The sequence below is a fragment of the Rhinopithecus bieti genome, unplaced genomic scaffold (assembly GCF_001698545.2).
Source record: "Rhinopithecus bieti isolate Rb0 unplaced genomic scaffold, ASM169854v2 scaffold_19482, whole genome shotgun sequence".
Taxonomy (NCBI): Eukaryota; Metazoa; Chordata; class Mammalia; order Primates; family Cercopithecidae; genus Rhinopithecus; species Rhinopithecus bieti.
In genome coordinates, this window is record NW_016809768.1 from 3949470 (window position 1) to 3977381 (window position 27912).

A 27912-nucleotide genomic window follows, 5' to 3' on the forward strand; every position below is an offset into this window, starting at 1 on the left:
TTACCAGAAAAATAAAGCATTTATTACAGATTGAAAGTGATCAGAAGAAATATCACAGAATTCACAAAATCATTCTTTGTTGGAGCTTCTCTTCCTTCCAGTGCATTTTGCTGTTAAGAGAAAAGGAGCGTGAGGGTCAGACCACCACGGCATGCATTCACAGTCCAGCTGTGGAGGCCCGGGACCCAGGACTCCTGGGCATTACTTAAAGCCAGATCCGATGATACGAGACACTAGAGCAGCTATGCGAAGCAGCAGCTTCTTGAACAAACCAAAAGGGCGAGAGACACCTACAGGAGGAAGAACAGGTGACTGGGTCTGGGGAGCAGACACACAGCCCCAGAAAGCAAGCTCAAATCTCATCAAGGGAAGAATCGAAGAGACCCCAAGCAGAGGCTGCAGCCAGATGTTGGGCCCCAGGCTGGTCTGTGAAGGTGTTTGTGGCGTGAGGTCAGAAAGGAAGGAACCAAGCCAAAGCAAAAGAGTAGGCTGTCCACAGCTGCCATCGTGAGCAGGTGTGGGGCTGGAGATCAGGATACTCCCTCCAGCCATTCATCCATTTATCAATTCATCTGTTCGATAAACACGTATGCACTGAGCATTTGCTGGGGGTTACAAAGATCAATGAGGCATAGTTTTGACCTCAAAAACCTCCCACAACCTAGTGAAGGGGGTGGAAGTAGAGTACAGCTTGGTAAATGCCAATTCCAGAGACGCCCGTGTGCAGGAAACCTGCGGAAAAGGGTTCCTGGAGAGGACACGTAAGCTGAACTCGGAGGATGAGCTGGGGTGGGGATACTGTATCCCAGCAGAGGGGGCCTGAGAGTGGAAGGGAGACCCAGACTCGGGCCCCAGGAGAACAGTCAGCTGTGTGAGGCTCTCCCATGTGACTCAGGAGACAGAAGCAGCATGCAAGGCTGGGGACAGACAGGCAGCACACTGCCAGGTGTGTGGACGAGGACTGCTAAGGCGCACACTCTGAGGGAACTCATCCCCATCCTCCAGCAGAGCAAGGTCCCAGACTCGTGATAAAACGACTCTGATGACAATGCACAGCTGCCTTTGAGGGGAACAAGACACAGCCACCAGGAAAATGCTGAACATAGCAGGCTGGAGATGCAGCTGGAACTGGAGCCAACAGTGCGGAGAGGACAGAGCTGTGAAACATTTCAGAGGAAGGATTAGCAGACCTCAGTGACCAACTGGGTGAAGTGGGAAGGAGGTCTGAGATGCATCTGCTTCAGGCCTGGGGGCCCTTGGAAGATGGGCTGGAGACACGGGGAAGAGTGATTCTCCGAGGGAAGAATTGCATTTTGAAGGTGGTGTGGAATACCCAGACGGAGGTGCCTGGCAGGCTGCCGTTGACTCAAGCTTGGAGTCCAGGCTGGAGGGACAGTGTGGAGGAGAGGGGGAAGAATCCCCAGACAGCTGGGTGTCAAAGCCCTGGGGGTGCTTGGCATCACCCAGGAGAGGGAAGGCCATGAACAGAAGGAGAGCCGAGGCTGGAATCCTGGGGAACATCGTGGTTTCAGAGGCAGCAGGAAGAAGCTGGTCTGTGAAGAGCGAGAAGTCTTGGCCTGAGAGGGGACCAAATCTCAGAGGTCAGAGGGTTTCAAGAAAGGAATGGTCATCCACATCCAACGCGGCTGTGAGGTCCAGGAGGAGAAGGGGTGGACGTGAGGATGGGACAGCAGTGAAGTGGCTACGGAGCAGGGCGGTGTCGGGTGCAGGAGGAGAGACTGCATGAGGCCCTGGGGAACTCATGCAGATGGCGTTTTTAAAAAGACAGGATGAGGAGAGATCAAGGGAGAGTAATGAGAAGTTAGGGATAAACGAGGGGCCCGAACCCGCTCTGCAGTCAATCCTCATTGGTCACAGATGCTGTATTTGTGAATTCGCCTACTCACTGCTAACTAATAGTTATTTGAAACCCCAAAATCAGTGCTCATGGTGCTATCTCATTCCTTCTCAGACAGGCACGGAGCAGCAAAAAATTGGAGTCATCCTACCCACACCTTCCCAGCTGAGGTCAAGCAAGGCAACGCTCTGCCTCCATGTCTCAGCTCTCCTGCTATCAACAAGTGTCCTTTTCGCGGTCTATTTAATGCCCCAATTTTTGCATTTTTGTGCTTTTTGTTGATGATGTCACTGTTTAAAATAGCCCTCAAGTATAGTGCTGTCAAGTGTTTCTAAGTGTAAAAAGGCTGTGATGTGCCTTACAGAGAAAATATATGTGTGTTAGAGAAGCTTCACTCAGGCATGAATTACAGCACTATTGGCCATGAGTTCATTGTTAATGAGTCAACAGTATCTATTAAATATGGATATGGCATCTAAACAGAAACACACATGAAACAAGGTTATATACTAATCGGTTGAGGAAAACATTGGGAACAGAGGCTCAGAGAACTCTAACCCTGGATTGCCTATATGAGTGATAGTTTAGTATTCACTAATTCAATGTTCGAAGCAACTTTATAGATGATAGCTGCCTCAGATAATAAGAAGCAACTCTACTTGGTGCAGCAATTAATTGAGTGTGCTGTGAATGCGAATCAGAGAAAGTGTAAATGAATACAACTGCACATCGCCATGTCTCTGCCTCTGGAGTCTCGGCTGGGTCTTTTCTGCCTTCTGTGGGGCATCTGGCTCTCTTCAATAGGGGGACTGTCACAGGAGACCGTGATGAGAAGTTGTCACGAATGAATCTGATACCTGAATGTGGAAATCACTCAGAAAGCTGGCAGAGGTGGTGCGGGTTTTAGGGACCGGTCCTCCCACATAGTTGACGATAAGCAGGTATGTTTCTAACACTTTTGATCAATTAAAGTGTTTGCCATCTAGTTGGTGACTACATTTCTAGTTTCACCCAACACATGACAAATGCTTCTTAAACAAATAAGCCTTGAAGTTTTGCCCTCTCTTCCTATTTTTTTAAAATATGGAGATATGAGAAAAACAGGAAGGAAGAGGGAAGAGGCTTTGGAAACAGACAGACATCAAGAGTTCAATCTCAATCCCAACACTATCTCTAAGGGCAGGGGCCTCTAAATGCCTCTGCTTCCTCCTCTATGAAACAGAGAGAATGATGAGAATAAAACTTCATTTGATTGTTCCAACGTTTATGCAAGGGAATGTATGAATGGGTCCAAACACAGGCCCAGGCATACTTGAGAGCTGTGATATTCATGGGCACAGAGGCCAGGCACAGAGGGGCATTTAATGAACATCTGTTGAATAAATGGATAAAATTATGAGAATGATTCTTTTTACTATGCCCTTATTGACAAAAGGCCTCAATAAAAACTGCCCCATCTGCTGCTCTTGGGCGTAGTTTAGGAACTCCACACTAAAATCAAGATTGTGACAAAGAAAATGCATCACTCACACTGCTGTGGTTTGGGTGCTGAGGGTCTTCTGGCCACTACATAATTGAAAAGTCAGAACTATTCCAGCTACAAAGATAAGAAAGTCTAAGATTCTCAAAGAGATTTTTTTCAACATGGGAGTTGGGACCTGATTTTCTACATTTCCTACCTTAGAGCAATAAATGAGAAAAAAATTCAGAGTATTTTATTTAAATATTACATTTCACTATCTACTCATATATCAAATCATTTTCTGGCAACATGAAAGAATCCTAGAACAGTGTTGAGGGCTCTGGGGATTTCATAACAAATAGCCAAAGTCTCTACCTTTAAAGAGCTCCCCAGCTGAAAAATGTCACTCACAATTTGAAAAGAGTAATTTTGTTTCTGGTCATGCATTCATTCATTCTTTCCTCCCAGTCTGATTGATTGAATTCTATACACTGTGTTAGCACTATGAAATTGATGAAGGATATTTTTAATAATTTCATATAGACATATCATTAATATTATTTTTACTTCTTGTAAAACTGAAATAATTAACAAGGAGAATGCATCCTCAAGAAGTTTATGGTCGGCATGGTGCCTCATGCCTGTAATCCCAGCACTTCGGAAAGCCAAAGTGGCTGGATCACTTGAGGTCAGGAGTTTGAGACCAGCCTGGCCAACATGGTGAAACCCCATCTCTACTAAAAATAGAAAAATTAGCTGGGCATGGTGGTGCGTACCTGCAATCCCAGCTACTCGGGAGGCTGAGGCAGGAGAATCGCTTGAACCTGGGAGGCAGAGGTTTCAGTGAACAGAGATTGTGCCACTGCACTCCAGTCTGGGCAACAGAGCAAGACTCTGTCTCAGAATGAAAAGGAAGCTTATGGTCTAGTATGGACCAAAAAAAAAAAAAAACCCAAAAAGTAATAATAAACCCTTGAAGGAATTGCATCCTGAGAGGTTAAGGAACTGGATCACCATCACAGATGGGAGAGCAGGCTCAGAATCAGGCCCATGGATTCCAAATCCTATCAGATTGGCCTCCTCACTAGACCCACTGCGCTGGCCTTACCAGCCTCATTCTGTGATTTCAGGGAACCCAGCACAGTGTAGAAACCTGTCCTGCTAAAGGTCACGGGAGGGCAGAGATATAACTGGGACTTCAGTCAAATCCCATGTTCAGGTCAGGGCTGCAGCTGTCTTTAAAAATAAATGTTTTGAGTGATCAACTTCTTCATAAAAATCAGATGATGAATTTATATTGCAATACACATGTATACACATCCAAAGTTATCATGTTACAATAAACAAAATAGAGCCAATCCACTGAGAACTCTATCCTCCCTGCCCCCAACCCATGATATTCTGTAAAGAAAAAGAAAGATATCATTTACATTTATAAAAAAGGAATATGATGTGTCTGTTTCTTCATAATGAGTAGATTCTTGATCTCAGTATGGAGCTGGTTTTTATATTTAGAGTTGTACCATACATTCAAAAGGAAACCTACCATTTGTATCTTTCATCCAAGAAGGCCTCCCTGGTGAATTTCCCTTCTATTTTAGTAAAATGTCAGTTGACTTCTTTCAAATCTCAATATGGTTAAAAATTAATTATACTATGCTTAACTTATGTTTTTGGTAAAAGAATTTCAAGAACCCAAAGTGAAGGATTTCATTCACTTAAAAAATATTTACTGAGTGCTATTTATTGAGTGTGCTGGGCTGTGTGCAGGGCACTGGGGAACAGTGGCAGTTGAAGTTCCTTGAGACCTCCCCTTGGGGAGTCTGGTGGTCAGATGGGTGACAGGAAACAACCAATTGCAGTGCCCTGTGATGAGGACACTACAGTGGCCCAAAAAGGGACATCATCTCTGATTCAGTGGTGGTGGCTTGGGTTGTCAACGTAGACCTCCAAAGGGAAGCGACAACTGAGCTGGGACCTGAACGGTGAGGCAGAGCTAGTCAGGTGGGTAGTCCCAGTAGAGGCAGAAGCTGGAGGAACTGCAAGTACCTCAGTGCCTCAGGAGCTGAGCAGCCAGGTAGGCTAGAGACGTGGGCAGACCCAGGTCATGAAGGCCATTGTGAGCTACACTGGGAGTTTGGACTTTATCCTGAAAGCACGCAGTGTTATGAAGACTGTAAAGCCCGTGAACACTCCAGCTTCATTATTAACTCGTGTGTGCACATGTGCGCATGTAAAATACCTATGCATGGAATTGGTATCTATAATTCCTTCTTGACATTCCTCTTACGTATGCCCTTCATGATAGCTACATTTGCTCCAATCCTGTCCCTAGTAACTGGGAATTTATACACATGTGAAACTCTATGAAGCTCAGTGCCAGTGTGATAAACCAGGACTCCATCTCTAGCTTTCTATAGAACTGGGGCAGATAGGCTGTTCCTCCTTTTGGCCCAGTGTCTGGCTGTTGCCCATCTCTGCTCAGTCCCACAAGTGAAGCAAGCATTAGTTTATATGGGGAACGGATCAGAGTCTCCTCCATGTTTCATGATAAACCTGAAGACAGTAAGCAAGGTAGACAGTGTGGGATCAGAACCTGAGGCAAGAATACAATCAATAGTTCATTGGTGATGGTAGTGAAGTAATGGACCAATGCCAGAGAAATGTGTGGGGGAAGTAAATAAGACCAGACCCCAATGTACATTCCAAGAAGATGAAGGATGAAGGGGAGTCAGTGATGCCCTCAAGATTTTTAGCTTGAGCAAATTAGGTGGATGGCAATGCCATCAATTAGGAAAGGGAGCTTGAGGAAGCTAGTTGAGTTTCAGGGACACCCAGGATACACAATGGCAATGCCACATAGGCAGTTGATATAAAGGCCTAGATCCGGACATAGAGTGTGGTAAGAGACAAGTGTTTGGAAATAATTATGCATCATTGATAGTTAAAGTCAAGCAAAAAGAAGAGATAAAAGAGTAATCTACAGAATAGGGGAAGAATTAAACTAAGGAGATCATACAAATGCTCACCAGTATTTAAAGTATACATCAGCCAGGCGCAGTGGCTCACACCTGTAATCCTAGCACTTTGGGAGGCTGAGGCAGGCAGATCACCTGAGCTCAGGAGTTTGAGACCAGCCTGGCTAACATGGTGAAACCCTATCTCTACTAAAAATACAAAAATTAGCTGAGCGTGGTGGCAGGAGCCTGTAATCCCAGCTACTAGAGAGGCTGAGGTGGGAGAATCGCTTGAACCCAAGAGGCAGAGGTTGCAGTGAGCCAATATCATGCCATTGCATTTCAGCATGGGCAACAAGAGCGAAACTCCCTCTCAAAAAATAAATTAATAAATAATAAATAAAGTACACATCAAGAAAAGGAAGCTAGATGATATTTCATAGATGTGAGGTGAGGAGGTTGAGGAAGAAACCAGAGACCAGAGTTGTGTCAAAAAGTTTAGCAGGGAACGAAGGATGGAGGGAAGGTAATTGCTTAGATGGATGAGATGGGCCAAAAGAAGGGGCTGTGCCCTTGTTGTTTGTTTGCTCCTCAAATGAATAGACTTGATCACATCAGTGGCAACAGATACAAATGTCATAGGAAAAAGATTGAGGGTGCATGAGATTGAAGAGGCAATTGAGGAGAAGTCTTGGGAAGGAGGTCATAGAAGCCAAAAGACAAAGATTTGAATAGCACACTGTAGATATTTGGAGGCCGGCAGTTTTAAGGCATTCACTCCACATAGCTTCTATTTCTAAATACACTTGTGTGCACCTGCATTTTCTTACCTCAAGGCTGTTACTCAAAGTCAGCATTTATTCTTGCTCTGTGCTGGTGGTTTGGGTATCTTCTGTTTCCAGGAGGCAAAACCCTTCTCATGATCTCTAAAGATAGAAAAGGGAAGCATAGGCTCTGTCAGTCACATCAAGAGCTGAGACAGTGTGGACAATGTTACTACAAATTAATGAGAAGGACTGTGACAAGCATAACCTGAACCCATCTGCCATGAGAATACCTGAGGGCGTGATAACTTCATCTTCCTTATTCCACTCTCTCTCCTTCTCCCCTGTGTTGTGTTACAGCTGGGTCCAGTGCTCATTTCTCCCCACTCTGTATTACTACATGTGATGTCTCAGCCACCATGGATGCCCTCGAGGGCAGGAACTGCCACCTTTATCTTTCAGTCCTCCATGGGATCTACCCAGTGTTTGGCACACACATTTGTTGAATTAAATTAAATCATCATGTTCAAAGCAGTCTCCAAGACAGCTGCACTTCTGTGTCAATGATGCTCCTCCAGGCCCAATGTGTTTTTAGATTTTGGCTTAGAAATCTCTTCCAAGATATATAAAAGAATTGGTCACATTAATTTATATCCATATAACATTTTTAGTCCCAAATGGCATTTGTCCAATGCAGTAATCAGTTTCCAAGATGGCTTCCTGGTATTCACACTCCTGGGCAGTCCCTTCCCACATTGGGACAGGATTGGCCTGTGTGTTTAATAATAAACTATACAGGAGTGAAGTCATATCACTTCCAAGATTAGTTTATAAAAGACTGTGTCTTCTGCCTTTGGTGCTCTTGCTTGCTCATTCTCTCTCTCTCTCTCTCTCTCTCTCTCTCTCTCTCTCTCTATTTCTCTCTCTCTCTCTATCAAATAATCATCTCTGGCGGGATCCAGCTGTCATGATTTGAGGACATTCAGAAGTCCTATGGAAAGGTTACATGGTGAGAAACTGAAGCCCTTGGTCCACCAGCCTGTGAAGAACTGAGGCTTCCTAACAACATGTGAGTGGGCTTAGAGGTGGCTCCTTCAACCCCAGTCAAGCTTCAGATGAGATCACAGCCCAGTCAACATCTTGTCTGAAACCTTTTGATAGACTCTGAGCCAGAAACACCCAGCTAAGTTTCTCCTGAGTCTTTGACCCTCAGAAACTGTGAGGTAATAAATGTGTGTTGTTTTAAGCTGCCAAATTTTGCGGTAATTTGATACATAGCAATAGATAACCAACACACCCAAGTTGATTACTAATCTGATTAATCAGATTTATTTCCAAATATCTTTTGAATATTCCCAACATCAAATCCAAGGGCAAATGTTTGCCACCAGGACAGAGATTAAAAAAAAAAAAAAAAAAAAAAAAAAAAAAGCCATGGATTCTGAAGACAATTCCAAAAGAAAAGCTCATAAAAACATGTCAGCAGTGGTCATGCTGTTATAATAACTGTATATTCTCCCAAAGTGACAACTTGGATGAAATATAAAACTGGCATTTTAAAAAAAAACAAGCATCAGGTTATAAGCTCTAGCACTTCAAATAAACTGGAGTATGCCTAATGAAGGTCAGACTTTGAGCTCACTGAAATGTTAATATCTGTGTTACTCATTTTAATGGGGAACGCTGAACATCAGGTGGATTTCGCAGCTCTTCTGGGAGGCAGCATGAAACAGGCACAGGTTTTAGATTCTGACAAATCTGATTAAAGTCCTGCATTGGCAATGTAGCCACAAGCAAATTAGGGAAACTCACTAAGCCTCAGTTAGCTCACCCACAAAATGGGAAAGAACACAGTGCTACCTCACAGAATGGTTGTGACACTGAAGAAAATTGTGTTAAGCAATTAGTACAGGGTAGGCAATTTGCATATGCCAATTAATGCCATGAGTTCTTACTGCTTTCTTCATCTATATAAGCAGGTAACACACCTGGTTGACAGGGCTATCATGAGGACCAAATGACAAAACTGATCTGTACAGGAGAGGGACAAAATAACTTTGTTTCATCCATTTGGTGAGAAGTTTGGTTGAGTATGGCAAAAAGAAGATCATTAGACACGTTTTATGCCTGCATCAAAATATCTCATGTATGCCATAAATATATATACCTCCTATGTACCCATAAAATTAAATTTTCAAATTTAAAATAGAAGATTATTAGAGTTCATGCTACTTTTTAAATGCTCCAGAGAGTGTCAGAAAAAAATGGTGAATTCTTATTTCCTGAGCCAGATTTGATATTTTGATTCTTGGTAACTTTTAAGTCAGTTAGTGCCTCAAGGCTACCTTTTTAATGATTTGCAAAGCAAGTTTATACATTACTATTCTTTTCATTTTACTTAAAATATTTTGTCTTTCAGAGATTTAACTCCTATGAAACAGGAAACAGCTATGAAATAGGATTTCTCAGGAGTCCAGATTGATCAGAAAAGGGTCTGGTGGCACAGCAGGAAAGAAACCACTTACCAAGTGACCGATCATAAAATTGTTCACTTGTGGACTCATCTGGAATGAGACCTGTAACACAGTAATAATCATAAGACAAGACTCCTCTCACTACTCCAGAATGTTCTATGACTTCATTATTAATGCCACAAATATGCTTCTTAAGCAAAGACACAGTAAGAGATCACCACTGAGTTTTATTGCTATCAGCACTAATAGGAAAAATGCCTCCTAAATCATAGAACACTAACCCAACCCACTTTGTATTAAAAGCCACACAGGAAAAGAAAGAAGGAGAGCCCTTCCTCCCTGAACCAAGACATTCAAAGAGATGATCAGATCTAGTTGTATGGCTGAAAGACGATAGAATTCAGCCTGTTTACTCCTGATCTTCCCAGTTACACATTCTTAAGGGGAAAATCAACACTGGCTCTGTTTACTTGGCAGAGATGTTGGGGCCATCAAATGGAATTATGTATGGAAAAGCTCTGTTGTGAATACAAAGGAATATCTAAATGAATAGTTGTATCATTACTACCTAGTGATAAAAAATAAGCAAAAGCAAAACAAAATGTTAATTTTCTATGACTGTAATTGTTGCAAGATTATATACTACGTATTTCTAGTTTTAAATGACTCACTAGAAAACAACTGCAATATGAAGTTATTTTAAGAAAAAAATTAAAAAGAACAAATCTTAACTTACCAAATAGATAACTGTTTCTCCATTTACGAGATCCCAACATGTCCCCAAATATCATCTAAAGAAATTCAGACATCAGGATGTTTCAACACATGAAAGAAAGAAAAAGAAAAGACACTGAAAAATGTAAATGTCATCTGGAAGACTCTGATATATGTTATAAATCCATTTTTAATGAAATAGGCAATATATTAAATAACTTTATATGGTATCAAATAACTTTATATGGTATCAAACATGTAAGTCTAAGAAAGCACATGGGGAAGAGCAACCTACGTGAAGTTTAAATTGCCCACAGATCTTTCCCCTAGACTGAGAATGTACTCCCAAACATAGTCGACCTCCAGAAAAGCAAAACCCTGTTACATAGACTTGCACATAGGCTAAGTTTAGGTCAAATTTTAGAGTTTTCTCTCTACAAAGTCACCGTAATATGTTCAGTAGGAAAAGGTGTCCACAAGAAGTTTTCATGAAACCACTAAAAGTCCACGCAATCATCGCAAAGGAAAGTGGTTGCTTGGCTCACAGTCTTTCTACCAAGAGTCTTGGTAGGCTGTCCTCCCCATCCTGAACAGTCACAGGTAGTCTCTTGGCCTCCATCACAGTAATAGGACCAGGAAGGGACACATACCAAGACAACTTAAGAGAGAAAGAGCATTCTTTTCAACAGATAGTGCTGACACTACCAGATATGCACATGCAAAAGAATCAGGTCGAACCCCTTCCTCACATCGTATGCAAAAATCAAATCAACATGGAGCATAGACCTAATGTAAGACTACAGAAACAACAAAACAAAAAATTAATAAACTGGACTTCATCAAAATTTAGTTTTGCTCTTCAAAGGGCACCATCAAGAAAGTAAAAGATAATCCACAGAGGGGGAGAAAATGTTTCAAAACAACTCAATAAAAAGACAAATAGTGCAATTAAATCATAGGCAAGGATTTGAGCAGACATTTCTTCAAAGAAGATGTATAATGGCCAATCATTAGTCATTAGAAAAATGTAAATTAAAACCACAATGAGAGCTGGGCACAGTGGCTCATGCCTGTAATCCCAGCACTTTGGGAGGCGAGGCAGGCAGAGTAGCTGAGGCCAGCAGATGGAGACCAGCCAGGCCAACATGGTGAAACCCTGTCTCTACTAAAAATACAAAAATTAGCCATGCATGGTGGCACACACATGTAGTCCCAGTTTCTTGGGAGGCTAAGGCACTACAATTGCTTGAACCCGGGAGACAAAGGTTATAGTGAGCCGAGATTATGCCACTGCACTCCAGACTGAGTGACAGAGTGAGACTCTGTCAACAACAACAAAAAAAACTACAATGAGGTACCATGTCACACTCACTAGAATGGCTAAAATAAAGACAGGCACCAACAAGTATTGACAAAAATGTATAGAAACTGAAATCCTCGTAGAGTACTGGTGGGAATGTAAAATGATACAGCTGCTATGGAAATAATGTGGCAGTTCCTCAAAAAGTTAAACATAAAGTCACTATACGGTCATTAAACATCGAGTTACTATATGATCCAGGAATTCTGTTCCCAAGAGAATTAAATATATGTGTACACAAAAACTTGCCCATGAATGCTTCTAGCATCATTATCTATGATAGCCAAAAAGGGAAAAATAAACCAAATGTTGATCAACGAATGAATGGATCAATCAAATGTGGCTCTGTAAAATGGAACAATAAAAAGGAATGAAGCACTGATGCATGCTACAACATGGATAAACCTCCAGAACATTATGCTAAGTGAAACAAGTCAGTCACAAAAAACACAGGCTGTACGATTCCATTTGTATGAAATGATCAGAATGAACAAATCCATAGACACACAAAGTAGATTAGTGGTTGCCAGGTCTTGGGAGGAATGAGGAATAGAGAACAACTGTTATTGGGGTCTCTCTTCCACGTGATGAAAGTGCTCTGGATTTAAATGGTGGTGGCAGTTGTGAATATACTAAAAAGCACTGAACTGTACACATAAAAAGGGTGAATTCTATGGTATGTAAATTACATCTCCACCAAAATGTATTTTAGAAGGGGAGTATCAAAACATCACATTGTACACAGTAAATATATAAAATTTAAAATAAATTAATAATAAAGTTATATGTATAAAAGAACAATAAAAGGGGACACCTAATCCAGGCCAGCAGGGGGAATGCTGAGAGGTTTCTCTAACTGGCAGCAGAGAGAAATGCCTCCTTTCCCTCCTAAGTACAGAGGACATAGTCTGGAGTAGATTGAGGCTTTACTTCCTGCTGCAAGGAGAAAGCCTCTCTGCAGTAACGGTGGGCGTGGAGTGCGGGAGGCACAGTGACGAGAGAGAGAGAGAGAGAGAGAGAGAGAGGAAGGAGGAGAAGATGGAGGAGGCAGAGAAGGAAGGAGAAGGAGAGGGAGAGGGAGGAGGAAAGGGAAGAAGAGAGAGAGAGAGAGAAAGGGGAATGAGGGGAAGGAGGAACAGGGAGGGGCATAGGGGAGAGGAGGCCGGGAGAGAAGGAGAAGGAGAAAAATTGTGGCACATACAGGACTGAAGGACCCTAAGTCGAGTTGTCTCTCAAGCCAACTGCTCTCCTTCCTTTCTGGGAATGTGATCCAGGGAATTACCTCTTTTTGGCTTAGACTACTTCTGGTTGAATATCTATCTCTTGAAATGAAAGGCAGTAAGTAAGTAAATGCCTGTCACCCCTCTCCTGAGCTCAGAATTCCTGTCATTATTCTTCCTCAGTTTCTCTCTCTTGGACTATTTTGGGTCTCGTGTCGGAAACCCTAGCTGACTTCATCATATCCACTCCAAATCAGAAGGATTTGTCTAAAGTCAAGCTCACTTATTAGAAACTGAAGAAAAAAAAAAAGAGAGCGCCAACCTACAACTGTACTACCTTGTACCCTTTCAGCATTGCACTCCTGATGGCGCCTGCACCAGTGTAAGACTGAGTGAGTGCTTATGCACCATATGGAAAGCTTTTCTCCTCTACACATTTCTCTTTCAGGATTGAAAAAGAAATAAAAAATACAGTAATTCACATATCTATTTAGTCAAGGATAAGAGAATATTTGCAAATTTAGAAAATTATTTTCTCAATTTTTTATTGTTACTATACTTTTAAAAATTATGTCATGGAAAGTCCAAAGATTTTATATTCAGGTCTCTCATTATGTCCTTATCAGACTTACTCTAAGTCCTTATTAGTCATAATTTGGATTTTGGGGTTTAATTGCCATGGCTTCCATTTTTCTTTATCTTAAATTCCTTACTCTGGAAATTCTTCTACATTCTCTATGTGTTTTTCAAGTGATCTTTATTTTTATTACTCTGGGAGTTTTTTTCAGTTTTGTTTCTTCTATTTCTTCCTTCCGACAATAATTTGTTTGTTCTATGACTAAATTTATCCTAATCTAATGTCTTTCATATTTATAATATCACCATTTTTTTCATGGAAAATGATTACCAGTTGTTCTCTCATTTCTTCTCTGTTTCATGCAAGAAATTCATTTCAGAGTTTCCAGGAACTACTCAAGTCTCTATCTGCTTTCTTCTTTTCTTTCAAATTGTAGAATTTTTTAATTTGAGAATTTTAAAATAAATTTGCTCAAAATGTTTATGATCACCTAAGCTTTAAGAACAAGCAACCTGGGAGTTTATTTTAAGATCTAATTTTTTACAAGGGCTAACTTAATATCTGAGTCTTCTTAGAAAACTTGAAATTGGAAGAAAAGAGAGTGGTCTTCACTATGCAATTAGAAAGCTGCAACAGATTTGTGGGCTTTGCAAACAACCAGAACCCGTTTTCCCAATGAGGGGTGGAAGAGGCGTTAACTTAGCTGGCCATTTACTAAATTCATTTTGTGTTAAAGGTCATAAAATGAACCAGAATCCATTTCTCTCAACATTCACTACTAAGCCCTAGACCCAGTTAGTATTCTCTCTCACCTCTTATTTACTTCATATTTACTCCATATTTATTCTTACCTAGTTCCAATCTGTTCATCATCTGATTCGGTTACCCTCTTCCACTCCCAACACACACACATTTAAAACGCTTTCATAACCCCCATGTCTTCAGGATAGAGCCATACATCTTGACAGGACCCTCAAAGTCCATCTTGACTGCTAGTGTTCCTCCAGCTCCACCTTGTGCCTCTCTCCTCATGTTTTTCTCATTCCTGTTGTAATAGAGTTCTGTCCATTTCAACCTACCAGTTTTCCTGGCAATTCAGGGTACTCCACATGATTTCCCCTATGCTTGAAATACCCTTCCCCCTCCACACTCTGCCCTGTTTGTTCTAACGTATACCTGCCTTCCGGATCTTGGCTGGAAGGTCAGTTCCTGGGGAAACCTGTCTGCTCCCCACGTGACCTGAATTCCTCTCACTATGTGGCCCCCAGTGCCTGCCTGACAGGGTAATTCCTGCTTAGTGGACACCTTTCCCCCAGACATGTCTATAAACTCCACAAAGGTTAGCACTGTGCTTGTCTTCCTCCCCACCGTCTTTTTGCTCATATGAACCACAGATCAAGAATAACAAAAGACTTGTGAAGTGATAAGCGTGGTCCTTGTCATTTCTGTGTTAGCTGGGCCACAGTGTATAAGGGTGTTACATCAGAATGTATTTGACTTCCTAAATATTTCAATAGGATCTAAGGAAGGAGGCCCATGGTACTTGCCCCAGCACTAAGAAACGAAGATTCTTCAACTGTGGCTCCAGGACAAGTTCAGAGATCAGCTGAGAGATGACCTTCAGAAGTTGCCAGTGTGAATGGGATCAATCAATAAGACCATGCTCAACTGAACTTTTTGTGGAGAAAGTCCTCATAAACTGTGTAAAGTTCTCTTTGTACCAATAAGGCCATCCTCTGTGATAGGAGTGTCTCAGTCATTAGTTTCATTACTTTCTAATTCTGAAATGTATTCCCAGACAAAATAGTTAAGGCGTGAGTATGTTAATTGTATGGGAAAATTAACTTTTATGTGTAATTCTTGAAGTAGAAATTTTATAATATTTTAATGTAATTTTCACTAGAGTTACATCTTGAAAACTGAACAAAATATAAAAGAAAAGAATATGTTTGACAGAATCATCCATATAATGTTGGAAATATTTTAAAAATATCTGTCAATAATATTATCCTATTACACATGAACAAATATGTCATGTTTTTATCCCTAAAGTGAAGAGATGGCCTCTTCTTATCATATTCTTGTCCATTTCTTCCCCAGTTTTCTTGCATTTGTACAACAAGTATTTAGAAAGCTGTGTCAAACATTGTGCTGCATCAAACATTGTCCTGGGCTGACAAAAACAAACATTCCCTGCCCTCATGAGACATACAGTCTAGTAAGGAAAGCAGCCAATAATTGAACACATATATAATATAATTTCAAGGAAAAAATGTATATATTATTAATATTACAGTATTATTGCAAATCACTTTCAATGCAATTGAGGAAAAATAAGGGTCCTGCCATCCATTGAGTATCCCAGTGCCAGGCCAGATCCTTCATGTCCATCAACTTATCGGATTCTCTCAACAGCCTATAAGGTGGTCTTTATGACTGCTAGCATTTAACAGATGAAGAAGCCGTGGATCATGAGGGTTAAATGAAAGTCAAGTATCCTGACCTGGACTGCAGAGCTGGGAAATAGTTTTGAACACTGATTCAACAAAAATGTCCTTCTTGATTGCACTAAACCACAGTGCCAGCGAGCCACACACTTAGATCTGAAACTTCAAAGGTTTGCTAATTGTTACTTTAAGGCCATTTCTCAGTCCCAGGGAAATCAAGTGTGTGTGTGTGTGTGTGTGTGTGTGTGTGTGTGTGTGTGTGAGAGAGAGAGAGAGAGAGAGAGAGAGAGTACAAGAGTGAAAGAATAGGCTGGGAGAAGCAGGGGATGTGGACAATGAGGCTGTAGGTGTCCAAGAGAGAATGCCACTGTGTCAGCAGACTTCTGCGTCCCCAAGCCCAGGCAATGACCCAACTACCCAGCAAACCACTCTGTTTATCAGAAACCCACACAGACCCTAAGAGGTGCGGTCTGAGAGAAGACAAGGCCCCGGTCATACCTCTTCGCTGCTGTAAGACTCAGACGTGGAGGAGGACCAGCTGCAGCGAGCATGCACGCTCTGCACCTGCTGGGCAGATACCTTCACGGTGCTTCTGCAAACAGCTGTGGGCTGGAAAAGACAAAGTGGTGAGTTCTCTCTTCAGCTGCTTGTGGAAAGGAGTAGCCTCCATCTAGTAAATCAGGAAATAATGTCAGGTTTGGCGAAATGACAAAGAAAGAAAATCTTCACAGAGGCATTTTATTTTTTCAAAATGAAAATTCCTCAAGACCGAAGCAGAAACAAATGGAATATTTAAATATCTCTTTGCTATTTGACCCGTTACAAGTCTCTAGAAAAGCAAACATGTCCCCCATGAGTACTGAGTGGGCTGCCCTGAGTCAATTTTCATTCAGACAAAAAGAAATGATGAAGAACCCCACAGGACTTCACCCTCTTCTTCTTAGACCTCAGATTTCATTAGAAATAGAAGCTTCTGACACTTTGGTATGAGTCCTTTGTAAAACAGAGTCACAGTGAGTAGTTTCATGAAACAAATAACAAATCAAACAATCCTCTTTTAAGTAACAAAACACACGAACTTGAACCTCGGAAAGCAAACACTTTGGAAAGCAAATTTTGGACTGCTGGAGTTGCCCTGTTCAGATGGGATTACTGCCCATGGATGTTGACTGAGTGTCTGTGGAAACCAAAGCTATTCCACCTTGGATGCCAATCTGCCATGTTGACTTCTGATTAACCCATTTCTGGGAATCCCTCTAAGATTTCCACTTCCACGTACATACTGTAAATCCTGGCCTTAGGTCAAATTCCCTACAGTATGTAAGCCCTGGATCTGGGAGGTAATGGCACAGGGATCCACTGTCTCACCTCCACCTAAGATACGGGTTCTGTTTGTAAGTCTCTATGAAGTGTTTCGTTTTTTTTTTTTTTTTTTTTTCTGGTAAACTGGATTTGGGAGCCTCTTTCTTCAGCCTCTCAGCTCCCTTGGCCTTTGGGGTTAGGTTTGCATGGACCTGCTCACCATGGAACAGTGCTGTACATATTCTGGTCATGAGAGACACGAAAACGAACATGCTGTGTTCCTGATCTCACTAAGCCTGAAATAGTAGGGAAGACAGGTGTCATTCAACAGTCAACGGCAAAAGAACATTACATGTGCCAGGAACAGTCAGTGTTTCATAATCCTTTGTAAGAGAATTTTAAGTGTGTCTGGGATTTGTCTCTGGTGTTATATTCACTTTACCTGATACAAATACATCCTCATGTTAAAAAGCAGGAAACTGAGGCACCAGGGATTAAGTAATTTGTCAGGATCACTCAGAATCTCAGACTCCACAGCTCAATGATCAGCCACGGAGTAACACGTCCCCCACCAGGGGACACCGTGTTCACACTGTCAGCGGTAGGGCCAGATGCTAGCCAGGCAGCGGCCAAGTTCTTTGTGTGACTCCAGGTAATGGAAGAAGTGAGGCTCTTCCTTTTGTTCATTTCTGGAAGGGGTCTTCTCCCACTTACCACATAGTAGTCCCTCTGGAAGGCACATGTAGCAGGATCTTCTCCAGAATCCCTCCTGCATGTAGTCTCCCGGATGCTGAACTCTAAATTCATGACCAAGCTGTTCTCATCTAGGACCTCAACCTTCACAAAAATAAAGTATCAGAGTGTGATCAATGCATTTCTGAAGTTTACGATGCTATAAACCATTCTTTCTGCCCCCTGAGAAAAAAATTACGGAATCATCCACCATGAAAGCAATACATTATCTTAGCAATCACCTAGTTCCATGCCTTTCTTCTCCAGACCAGAGAGGAATAGTGACTTACCAAAGTCCTACAATAGTTTAGTGACAAAAATGGAACCAGAATGTAGGTGTTCTAACTCCAAGGCCAGTATTGCTTCTAACACTTTACAGTGACAATTGATACTCACTATTTGTGGATTCCGTATTGGCGAACTCACCTACTCACTAAAATTTATGTGTAACCCCAAAATCAATACTAGTAGCACTTACTTTGGCAATCATCTATGGACAAATGCCGAACGACAAAAATCTTGAGTCACCCAACGTGCATGAAGTCACCCCCGAACCGTGACATCGTTACCACAGAAGCTAATGGCCATCATCTATCGGCACAATGCCGAACGACCAAAAACTCTTGAGTCACCAACGTGCATGTTACCAACCAGCAAGCTATGGGCATCATCTATGGACAAATGCGACGACAAAACAATCTTGGGATCACCCAACGTGCATCGTTGACCCACAGAAGCTAATGGCAATCATCTATGGACAAATGCATCCGAACGACGAAAATCCTTGAGTCACCCCAACGTGCATGCTTACCAACAGAAGCTAATGGCAACTCATCTATGGACAAATACCACACGACAAAAATCTTGCAGATCCACACCACACGTGCATGTTACCAACAGAGCTAATGGCAATCATCATCATATGGACACAAATGCGACATGACAACAAATCATTGAGTCACCCAACGTGCAAACAGAAGCTAAACAAGGAGACATTCTGCCTTCTTGTTTGAACTCTCATATTGAAAGCAGGTGTGCTTTTTATGGTCTCTTTAGTGGCTTTTTTTTTTTGGTATTTTGTGCTTTTGTTGGTAGCTTTAGTGTTTAAGATGGCCCCCAAGCCTGGTGTGGAAGACCCCACTAGTGTTCCCAAGCACAAGGCTGTGATGAACCTGACACGGAAAATATGTGAGTGAGGTAAGCTTTGTTCAGGGAGGAGTCACAGTGCTATTGGTCATGAGTTCAATATTAATGAATCAACAATATATATTAATTTAAGCATCTTCAAGCAGGAATTCACAAAAACAAGGTTAGTATTGATGGGTTGACGAAAATGTTATGACCCGAGGCTCACAGGAACTGCACCTTCTATTTCCCCTAGGAGCAATGATTCCTGTGTTTCCTAATTTGGTGTTCATGGTGATTTTATACAATATAACTACTACAAGTAAGAAGAATCCACTGTACATATTTCTAAGTGTCATTTTCCTAAAAGATTGCTCCATAATTTTTTAAATAATTCCTGAAAGAAATAATTAAGCAACAAGTGCGTCTCTGCAGTACAGACTATTCTGCAGCCCTAGCTTCCTGCTTGAGCAGTTCTGATCTGTGAATGAGTTTAAATGATTTTATTCTCCTTTCCACAAAGGAAAATCATCTAAATTCTATGACAAATCTGGGGAGTTCTGATGTCACAAAGTCCTGTGACTTCTTGAGTACTCACTGTGTGTTCAGTACCAGAGGCAGAGCAGGAAGATGCCACGTGGCTTAAATTCCAGAGGAAGTGCCACACAGTGGACACATCAAAGAAAACCATACAAGATCCTCCCAGATAGTTATGGGGCTATCAAGAAAAACAACAACATGGCAATGGGGGTGAGGGAAGGAAGCAGCTGTTTTAGAGAAAATGCCAGAAAAATCCTCCCAAGGAAGGCAAATTTAAACCGAGCCTTGAAGGATGGAAAGAAGCTCTTCCTGTGAATAGAAAGCAAAGCCAATGCCCTGGGGCGGACAAGTCCGGCTCTTGTGGCTGGAGCAACCTGACCAAGGCATGAACCACACACTACAACTTTGGAGAGATGGCGCGTGTCAGACAAGGTATGGTCTTGGAGCTCACGGGAAGGTGTTTAGATTTCATTGTCACTGCAGCGAGATGCTATCACAGGGTTTTAAGAGCTGCACCTGAATCACTGTGGCTGCTGCAAGGTAAACAGTTTAGGGCAGGAACGAGGCGGCAGCAGGAAGTCAGTGGGGAGCCCACCATGGTCCAGTACCTGACAACACCCCCAGGATCCAAGTCACTTCTTCCCTCTTAGTTTCTGAACCTACCTTGCAGCAAATTGAAGTCAGCAACACATTGAACATACTACCCAGGAAGGAGAGAGATGGAGGTAGCGCTCTTTCTGTGAGAGCGAGAACTATTTTTTTTTTAATTAATTTACATTTATTTTTAATTAATTGATTAACATTAATTAACACAGAATTCATAAATAATTCAAAGTGATAGCTGTCTGCTCATTACTTATGCTTTTTTGTTTATCTTTTTTTTTATTATACTTTAAGTTCTAGGGTACATGTGCATAACGTGCAGGTTTGTTACATATGGTATACTTGTGCCATGCTTGGTGTGCTGGCCCACCCATCAACTTGTCAGCCCACCCATCAATTCGTCATTTTATCAGCGCTATAACTCCAATGCAATCCCTCCCCCTTCCCCCTCCCCATGATAGGGCCCCGATGGTGTGGATGTTTCCCCTCCCGAGTCCAAGGTGATGCTCACTGTTCAGTTCCCACTATGGAGCTGGAGACATGAGCGGGTTTGGTTTTCTGTTCTTGTGATAGGTGTTGCTAAAGAATGATGGTTTCCAGCTGCATCCATGTCCCTACAAAAGGACACAAACTCATCCTTTTTTATGGCTTGCATAATATTCCATGGTGTATATGTGCACTTTTCTTAATCCAGTCTGTCACAGATGACATTTTAGGTTGATTCCAAGTCTCCTTGCTATTGTGAATAGTGGCCGCAATAAACAGGTGCGTGTGCATGTGTCTTTATAGCAGCATGATTTATAATCCTTTTGGTATATACCCAGGTAGTGGGGATGGCTGGTCATATGGTACTACCTAGTTCTAGATCCTTGAGGAATCGGACATACTGTTTTCCATTAATGTTGAACTAGTTTACAATCCCACCAACAGTGTAAAGTGTTCCTTTTTCTCCACATCCTCTCCAGCCTGTTGTTCCTGACTTTTGAATGATTGCCATTCTAACTGGTGTGAGATGGTTATCTCATTGCGGTTTTGATTTGCATCTCTCTGATGGCCAGTGATGATGAGCATTTTTTCATGTGTCTGTTGGCTGTATGAATGTCTTCTCTTGTTTCAAAGAGAATAAAATACCTAGGAATCAACTACAAGGGATATAAAGGACCTCTTCAAGGAGAACTACAAAACCAAGTGCTCAGTGAAATAAAAAGAGGACACTAACAAATGGAAGAACATACCATGCTCTATGGATACGAAGAACATCAATATCGTGAAAATTGGGCCATACTGCCCAAGGTTATTTTATAGATTCAATGCCATCCCCATCAAGCTACCAATGAGTTTCTTCCACAGAATTGGAAAAAAAGCTTTAAAGTTCATATGAACAAAAAAGAGCCCGCATTGCCAAGAGACAATCCTAAGTCATAAGAACAAAGCTGGAGGGCATCCCACCGCTACCTGACTTCAAACTACACTACAAGGCCTACAGTAACCAAAACAGCATGGGTACTGGTACCAAAACAGAGATATAGACCAATGGACAGACAGAGTCCTCAGAAATGATACCACACATCTACAGCATCTGATCTTTGACAAACTGAGAGAAACCAAGAAATGGGGGAAAGGATTTCCTATTTTAATAAGTGGTGCTGGGAAAATTGGCTTAGCCAAGTAGAAAGCTGAAAACTGATCACTTTCCTTACTCCTTATATGAAAATTAATTCAAGATGGATTAGGAGACTTAATGTTAGACCTAATACCATAAAAACCCTAGAAGAAAACCTAGGTTAGTACATTCAGGACATAGGCCAAATGGGCAAGGACCTTCATGTCAAAACACCAAAAAGGCAACGGCAGCAAAGCCAAATTGACAAATGGGATCCATTAAACTAAAGAGCTTTGCACAGCAAAAGAAACTACCATCAGAGTGAACAGGCAACCTACAGAATGGGAGAAAATTTTTGCATCTGCTCAATCTGACCAAAGGGCTAATATCAGAATCTACAAAGAACTCAAACAAATTTTACAAGAAAAAACAAACAACCCCATCAAAAAAGTGGGCAAAAGGATATGAACAGACATTTCTCAAAAGAGCGAGAGCTATTTACAAGTAGGGAATAATAGGCACATGCAGAACATTTTGTTTTGGAAAAAAAGTAGCAAAACTCCAAGCTTAGGATGAGGATCTTTATGTCTTCTAACATAGGACACATAATGAGTGCTGATAAAAGTAGAATTTTCTGAAAACAAGTAGAAATAAAAACTCAACCTCACTGTGAATTACTGCCTCAAATATTTATAATTTTAATATATTGAATGTTAAATCTGAGTCTCATTAAAAAATTAAAAAATAAAAACCTCTCCCATCAACTGAAGTCCATTGTTTGGGGCCCTCCACTGCAGAGCATGCTTCAGCAATTCACCGGAAAGCAATTTCATGGGAGCAAACTGGCAACACGAAAGCTTAGCTGAAAAGATGAAAATGCGGGTTTTTGGGGGGTACAGATCATTTTATTGAGCTGTGAGATAATTTTGCAACCTCTTTTGCATCTTGAAGGGGTCTTTCAAGAATAGGGAGAAACACCTAACATTTTTGCTGTTTCCTTTGAACTCACTTTCTGCCAGTAAATTTCTATTCTGTGTAATTCAAAAAATGTGGGACAGCCTAAATGCTCAACAATAAGGAATCAACTGGAGAAAATTAAAAACCCAGCATTACTGCTGAAATAAACTATGGTAATTTACAATCAGTATTACAATACGGTCCTATTTTTCTTTAAAAATGCATTTTATACCTTCGTATGAATTAAAAAACCTCAAAAGGATAGCCTCTCATGGGTTTACAGTGAGTGTTTCTCACAGAAATGGACAATGAATGTTATTTTTCATTTTCCCTTCCTTGTATTTTCTGACTTTTTGTAATAATTACATTTTGGTTTTATTTTGAAAGAAATACAAATATAAAAATAATAGATCCATAGCAATTCCATTTGACAATTGTGACGGTTAATTTTATAGTGTCAACTTGACTGAACCATGGTGCCCAGATATTTGGTCAACATTATTCTGAATGTTTCTCTGAAGTTATTCTTTGAATGGGATTAATATTTACATTAGTGGACTTTGAGTAAAGCAGATGACCCTCCATTATGTGGGTGGGCCTCATCCAATCAGTTGAAGGCCTTAATAGAATAAAGTCAGAAATCTTCCCATCAGAAAGGAACTCTGCCAGCAGACTGCCTTTGGATTCAAACTATAAGTTGTCCCTGAATCTCCAGCCTGCTGGCCTACCTCATCAGATTTTGTTTTTTCCTTTTGGACTTGCCAGCCTTTGAAATTGTATGAGGCAATTCCTTATAATAAATCTCTCTCTCTCTCTCTCTCTCTCTCTCTCTCTCTCCCCCCACCATATATTCATATGCTTGCATTTATATATGCATACATGTCATATCGGTTCTGTTTCTCTGGAGAACCCTCACTAATAGGGCATCACTGGTCACTTAGGTTATTCAAATGAATCCCTTATTAATGGACAAAAAGGAAAGATCAGAAATGACTAGCTGAGAATAATTTAGAAAGCCAAAAACCAAAAAATGCAAAGAGGTTGAAAGGTAAAATGGACACACACAAAAAGGGCTTGGAGACCTCAGGGATCCCAAACCTCCATGGCTTTGCCTCCAAACGTACCTCAAATTTATCTGCTCCCCGCATCCTCCCTGCCCTGACTTGAGACCCCACACCAGTATCTCACCATGCTCAGTTTCTCCCCCACCCCCACTCCACACGACAGCTAGAGAGATTGCAATGGACTGTTTGTCCCCCGCCCCAATCCGTATATTGAAACTCTAATCCCTGATGTGGTATTTGGAGGTTGGGCTTTTGGGAGGTTATTAGGTCTTCAAGATAGAGCTCTTGTAAGTGGGATTAGCATCCTTATAAGAAGAGGCTGGAGAGTTAGCTAGCTCTCTTTCTGCCATGTGAGGATATAACAGGAAATCAGCAGTCTGCAGCCCAGAAGAGGGCCCTCACCAGAATCGGACCGTGCTGGCACCCTTACCCCGGATCTCAGCCTCCTGAACTCTGAGAAATAAGTTGGTGCTGTTTATGCATCACCTAGTCCATGGTTTGTTATGTGTTCTTGGTACTTTGTTACTGTGGCCCAAGCTAAGCAGAGATGGTTTGCAAATGCAGATGTCCCCAGGGGTTACCCATTGCCCTTAAAACAGACCCCAATCTCCTCAAAATCATGACCTAGCCATGTCCTACTCATGCCCACCTCTCTGACCTCTCTCCACTCCCACCTTTCTCTTCCAGGCTCACTTGGCTCTAGCCAGCCTCCCTCTCAAGGCCTTTTGTCCTTCAGGGCTCTCCCACTGACTCTGCCGGCTCACCCCAATATTTCCTCAAAAGGTCTTTCCATGGTGGGAATTTCCTGTCACTGGAGCGAGTCTTAGCTCAAACATGCAGCCTCAGAGGACACCTTTGCCCCATCTGACTGCTGCCCCAGACCGGGCCTGTCATGTTAACCTGCTTACCCTCCTCTATGGTACTCTCCACTATTGGAAATGAATTTGGTTTATTTAACTGTGTCCTCTTCCTCTTCCCCTTTCTTCCCCTTCCCTTCCCTCCCCATCTCCCTTCCCTCTCTTTCCCTGGTAGAAACTGCTCCCTATGAAACCACAGCCTGACTTGTCCTCTTTGCTTCCCCCTCCCCAGCACAGGGCCGGTGCCCACCTTTCTTTGCTTGTGTCCACTGAGGGAACAGTCCAAGTGAGCCTAATGTCAAGGTTGGAGCAAGAAAACCATCAATGCTAAAGTCATGTGGTTTTATCTTTTCTCATCCTTTTTCAAATTTGGAGCCCAGGAGGTGAGTAACTTGAAATCAATTACAAGAATATTTGATCCAGGTTTGTTGTTAATACCCAGTGGTTCTTCACTCAGACCACACATTAGAATGAGCAGGAGAACATTGAAGAATATGAGCCCTGCCCTCAGAGACTGGGGTTTAAGGAGTCAACCATGCCTCCTGGACATCAGAAATAATTAAATATTTAAACGTCATCCCACGCGATGATGATGTGCAGTCTGAGTAGAGAATCAGTGGGCTTGGTAAGCAAATGTGGGGGCAAAGCAGAAGGGCCCAACCCTTCTCCCTACAACCATTGAACCGTACCCCCAAATACTCATGACTAAACCACTTACTTGCTTTGAACATATTCTTAGAAGTGAAACTATGCAATTGAAAGTTTTAAATATTTACTAATTTTAACGTTTAACATGCTAGTGAATATGTTTAACACATATTTCCAACTTGTTTTTCAAATATAATTTTACCAAATTACAAACTCTCAAGCAGTAGTTGTGTTTTTTTCACCCTGTTATTCTTCTACCTTGTTATTCTTCTTTTTCACATTGCTATTTTCATTCTGCACTTTTCTTCTGTTAGAGAGGTTGAATACTTTTCCAGATCTTTCTTAGTCTTTTGTATTTCGTCTTTTGAGAATTGTTTGTAGCCCTAGTGCTAGTGATCTATTCACTCAACTCTCTCCTGAGGGCTTTGCCTCTTAGTGTATCTCTCGTGTCTGCTAGTGTAGAGAGAATTGGTATGTTTGGAGCCATCTATAGGGTGTTTATAGAAGACGTGGTTAATACACACAACATAAATCAAAATATGAAACACTCCCAATAGGAAAAAATATCACCAGGAGAGATGAAAGGAAGAGAATCTCCTTTCCAGTGGGAGAAGAAATAGAGTTCTCACAAGAGGGCACGGTGACTGTAGCTTGACCAATGAATTTGAATAATCAGAAAAGGGTAGGGAGAGACAAGAACAGGCAGACCTCCAGGTAAAGGAGCAGTTTACTTGAGGTGGAGAGGCAACATTTTTCGTGTGCTCATCAAGGGTCACACACATCACATATAAGTGTGTCTATTTTTAGGTGCATGTGTGTCTGGGCTCAAGTCTGGGTGACCATACCAAGATGGTGCATGAGCCAGAACACGCTCTGGTGGCTGTATCTTACAATAGCTCATCTCCACAGGCCAGATTTCCATGGTGTAAGTAATTGGTTCTCTTGGGATCTGTCTTCATGCTCTTATTCATCTAATACACTGCTAACTTTCTTCTGTAGTGAGCAATAGCTAAATCAAAAGTAAATTTAAACTGTTCATCTGCAAGGTTGGTAACAAGATCCCGATTCCACACCACCACAAGTGGATTTCATTAAGTGCCCATGGAAACTGGCATTTGAAAGACAATACAAGCAAGGAAGAGGGTTCTGTATTCTGATCCAGGAGCAACTCAACCTTTGGTGTGGCAGCTGACCAGTGCCTTCACACAACATCTCTGGATATTGCAAGTGACCCCCACTCTGGCCATGATTCTGGAATGGCACCTAAAAAAAAACACAGCTCATAGTCTTCATGAACTATAACCAAACTAGAAAAGAAAACTGGGTCCATTTGATTCATTTCCTTGAAATTTGGAAAAGAGAAACTGGGAGCCAGGCTCTGAAGAAGATCAAGCTGAATATGTTGTATTTGGAGACTAGAACTAGGAAACCATGAGCCATGTGCTCTACAGAGTAGCAGAGGGAACAAGCTAAGAGGCAGTCCAGGAGGGATGGGGGAAGGCAGCAGGCAGACAGAGAGAAATCAACGCCCATCTGATCCCTGCTGCCTGGACCTTCGGCCGTGTCTTCATTCTCATTCCCATGCTGCCTGGCTGCACAGAGCCTTCATTCCTAAGACGTGCAACGTTATAGAACCTCTCTACCTCCCGCCTTAACCTAAATTTGCTTGAAAATATGTTCATTCCTACCTCCAAATGAGCTCCATGAAGATGATAATAAGGCCGTGAAATTACCTGGGGAACAGGAAGACGGCAGATGACTTGCTGCTCATGTTTCTCATTTCCTTTGAAGGATATTTTTACATTTCTTTCCTTGCATATCACAGACTTAGTCACTGGAAGCCCAAGTGATTACTCTTTCTCTAGCTCCCAAGGCTAAGAGGAAACAGAACTGCTGAATTTGAAAGGAGGCTCATTTCCAACAAATGAGAAGTTCTTAATAAAACACCTCAGAAAGAACCACGAGGACTTCAAGTACAAAAGCAAGATGCAGGAAACCAGAAGACAAGGTTAGAGAGGAGAATACATCAGAAGAATCAGTTATCAAGAGTGGCTTGGAGAGCCTCATGACAAAAATTGTAATTAAATCCTTTCTCTGTCAAAGAAAAGAGACAGTATGAAAGACATGACTAGCTACTATCATTTTTAAACTGGAGAACATTTCTTAAAAGTATATCCAGTGAACTGGCAAAAGGCAGACAGCATTGGAAGGAGGAGTAGAGAAGACTTCATTGTGCACTTACTCTTTTTAATGAGCTTCTGAATGCCCGAAACAGATACGAACTCAGTGACTGGGAATTCACTTTTGCCACAGAGGCACTGAGGGCGTCCCTCAAGGAGGATGGATCGTAGTCGTACACTGGGAAACCTGGACATACAAGCACATGGGGCACAGTGAGACAAGACACAGGCACCAGCGTGGCTCTGCATCATCCAGAGCAGGTGGCCAGGTTGAGCCTTACCTGAGCAAGACCAGTAGTTCGTTCCAAGAGCAAACATAATCAATATCTTCATCACCATCATCATCTTCTCCATTCTGGAAATAATGATTGTAATCGAAAGACAGAGAGAGTGTCTCTCTATGTGTTTGGAGATGACAGTTCTTTCTAAGAGGAGCTGTCTTTATCAAACACTGGCTGCTGATTTTGA

At 41.8% G+C, this 27912-nt stretch overlaps 1 protein-coding gene across 2 annotated transcripts; it reads right to left on the reverse strand.

The window, feature by feature from the left end:
* Window positions 1-27912, reverse strand: SPP2 (secreted phosphoprotein 2). Of its 2 annotated transcripts, none has more exons than XM_017890398.1 (8): window positions 27726-27912; window positions 27507-27631; window positions 17850-17972; window positions 16332-16442; window positions 10252-10306; window positions 9567-9617; window positions 7108-7203; window positions 1-110 (listed from the first exon to the last, which is right to left on the reverse strand). In XM_017890398.1, exons 1-7 carry the CDS (start codon window positions 27796-27798, stop codon window positions 7118-7120), a joined length of 624 nt encoding a protein of 207 aa, XP_017745887.1. In that variant the 5' UTR covers window positions 27799-27912; the 3' UTR covers window positions 1-110; window positions 7108-7117. The 2 variants fall into 2 exon arrangements, with proteins under 2 accessions (XP_017745887.1, XP_017745886.1); XM_017890397.1 differs by having other exon boundaries at window positions 1-290.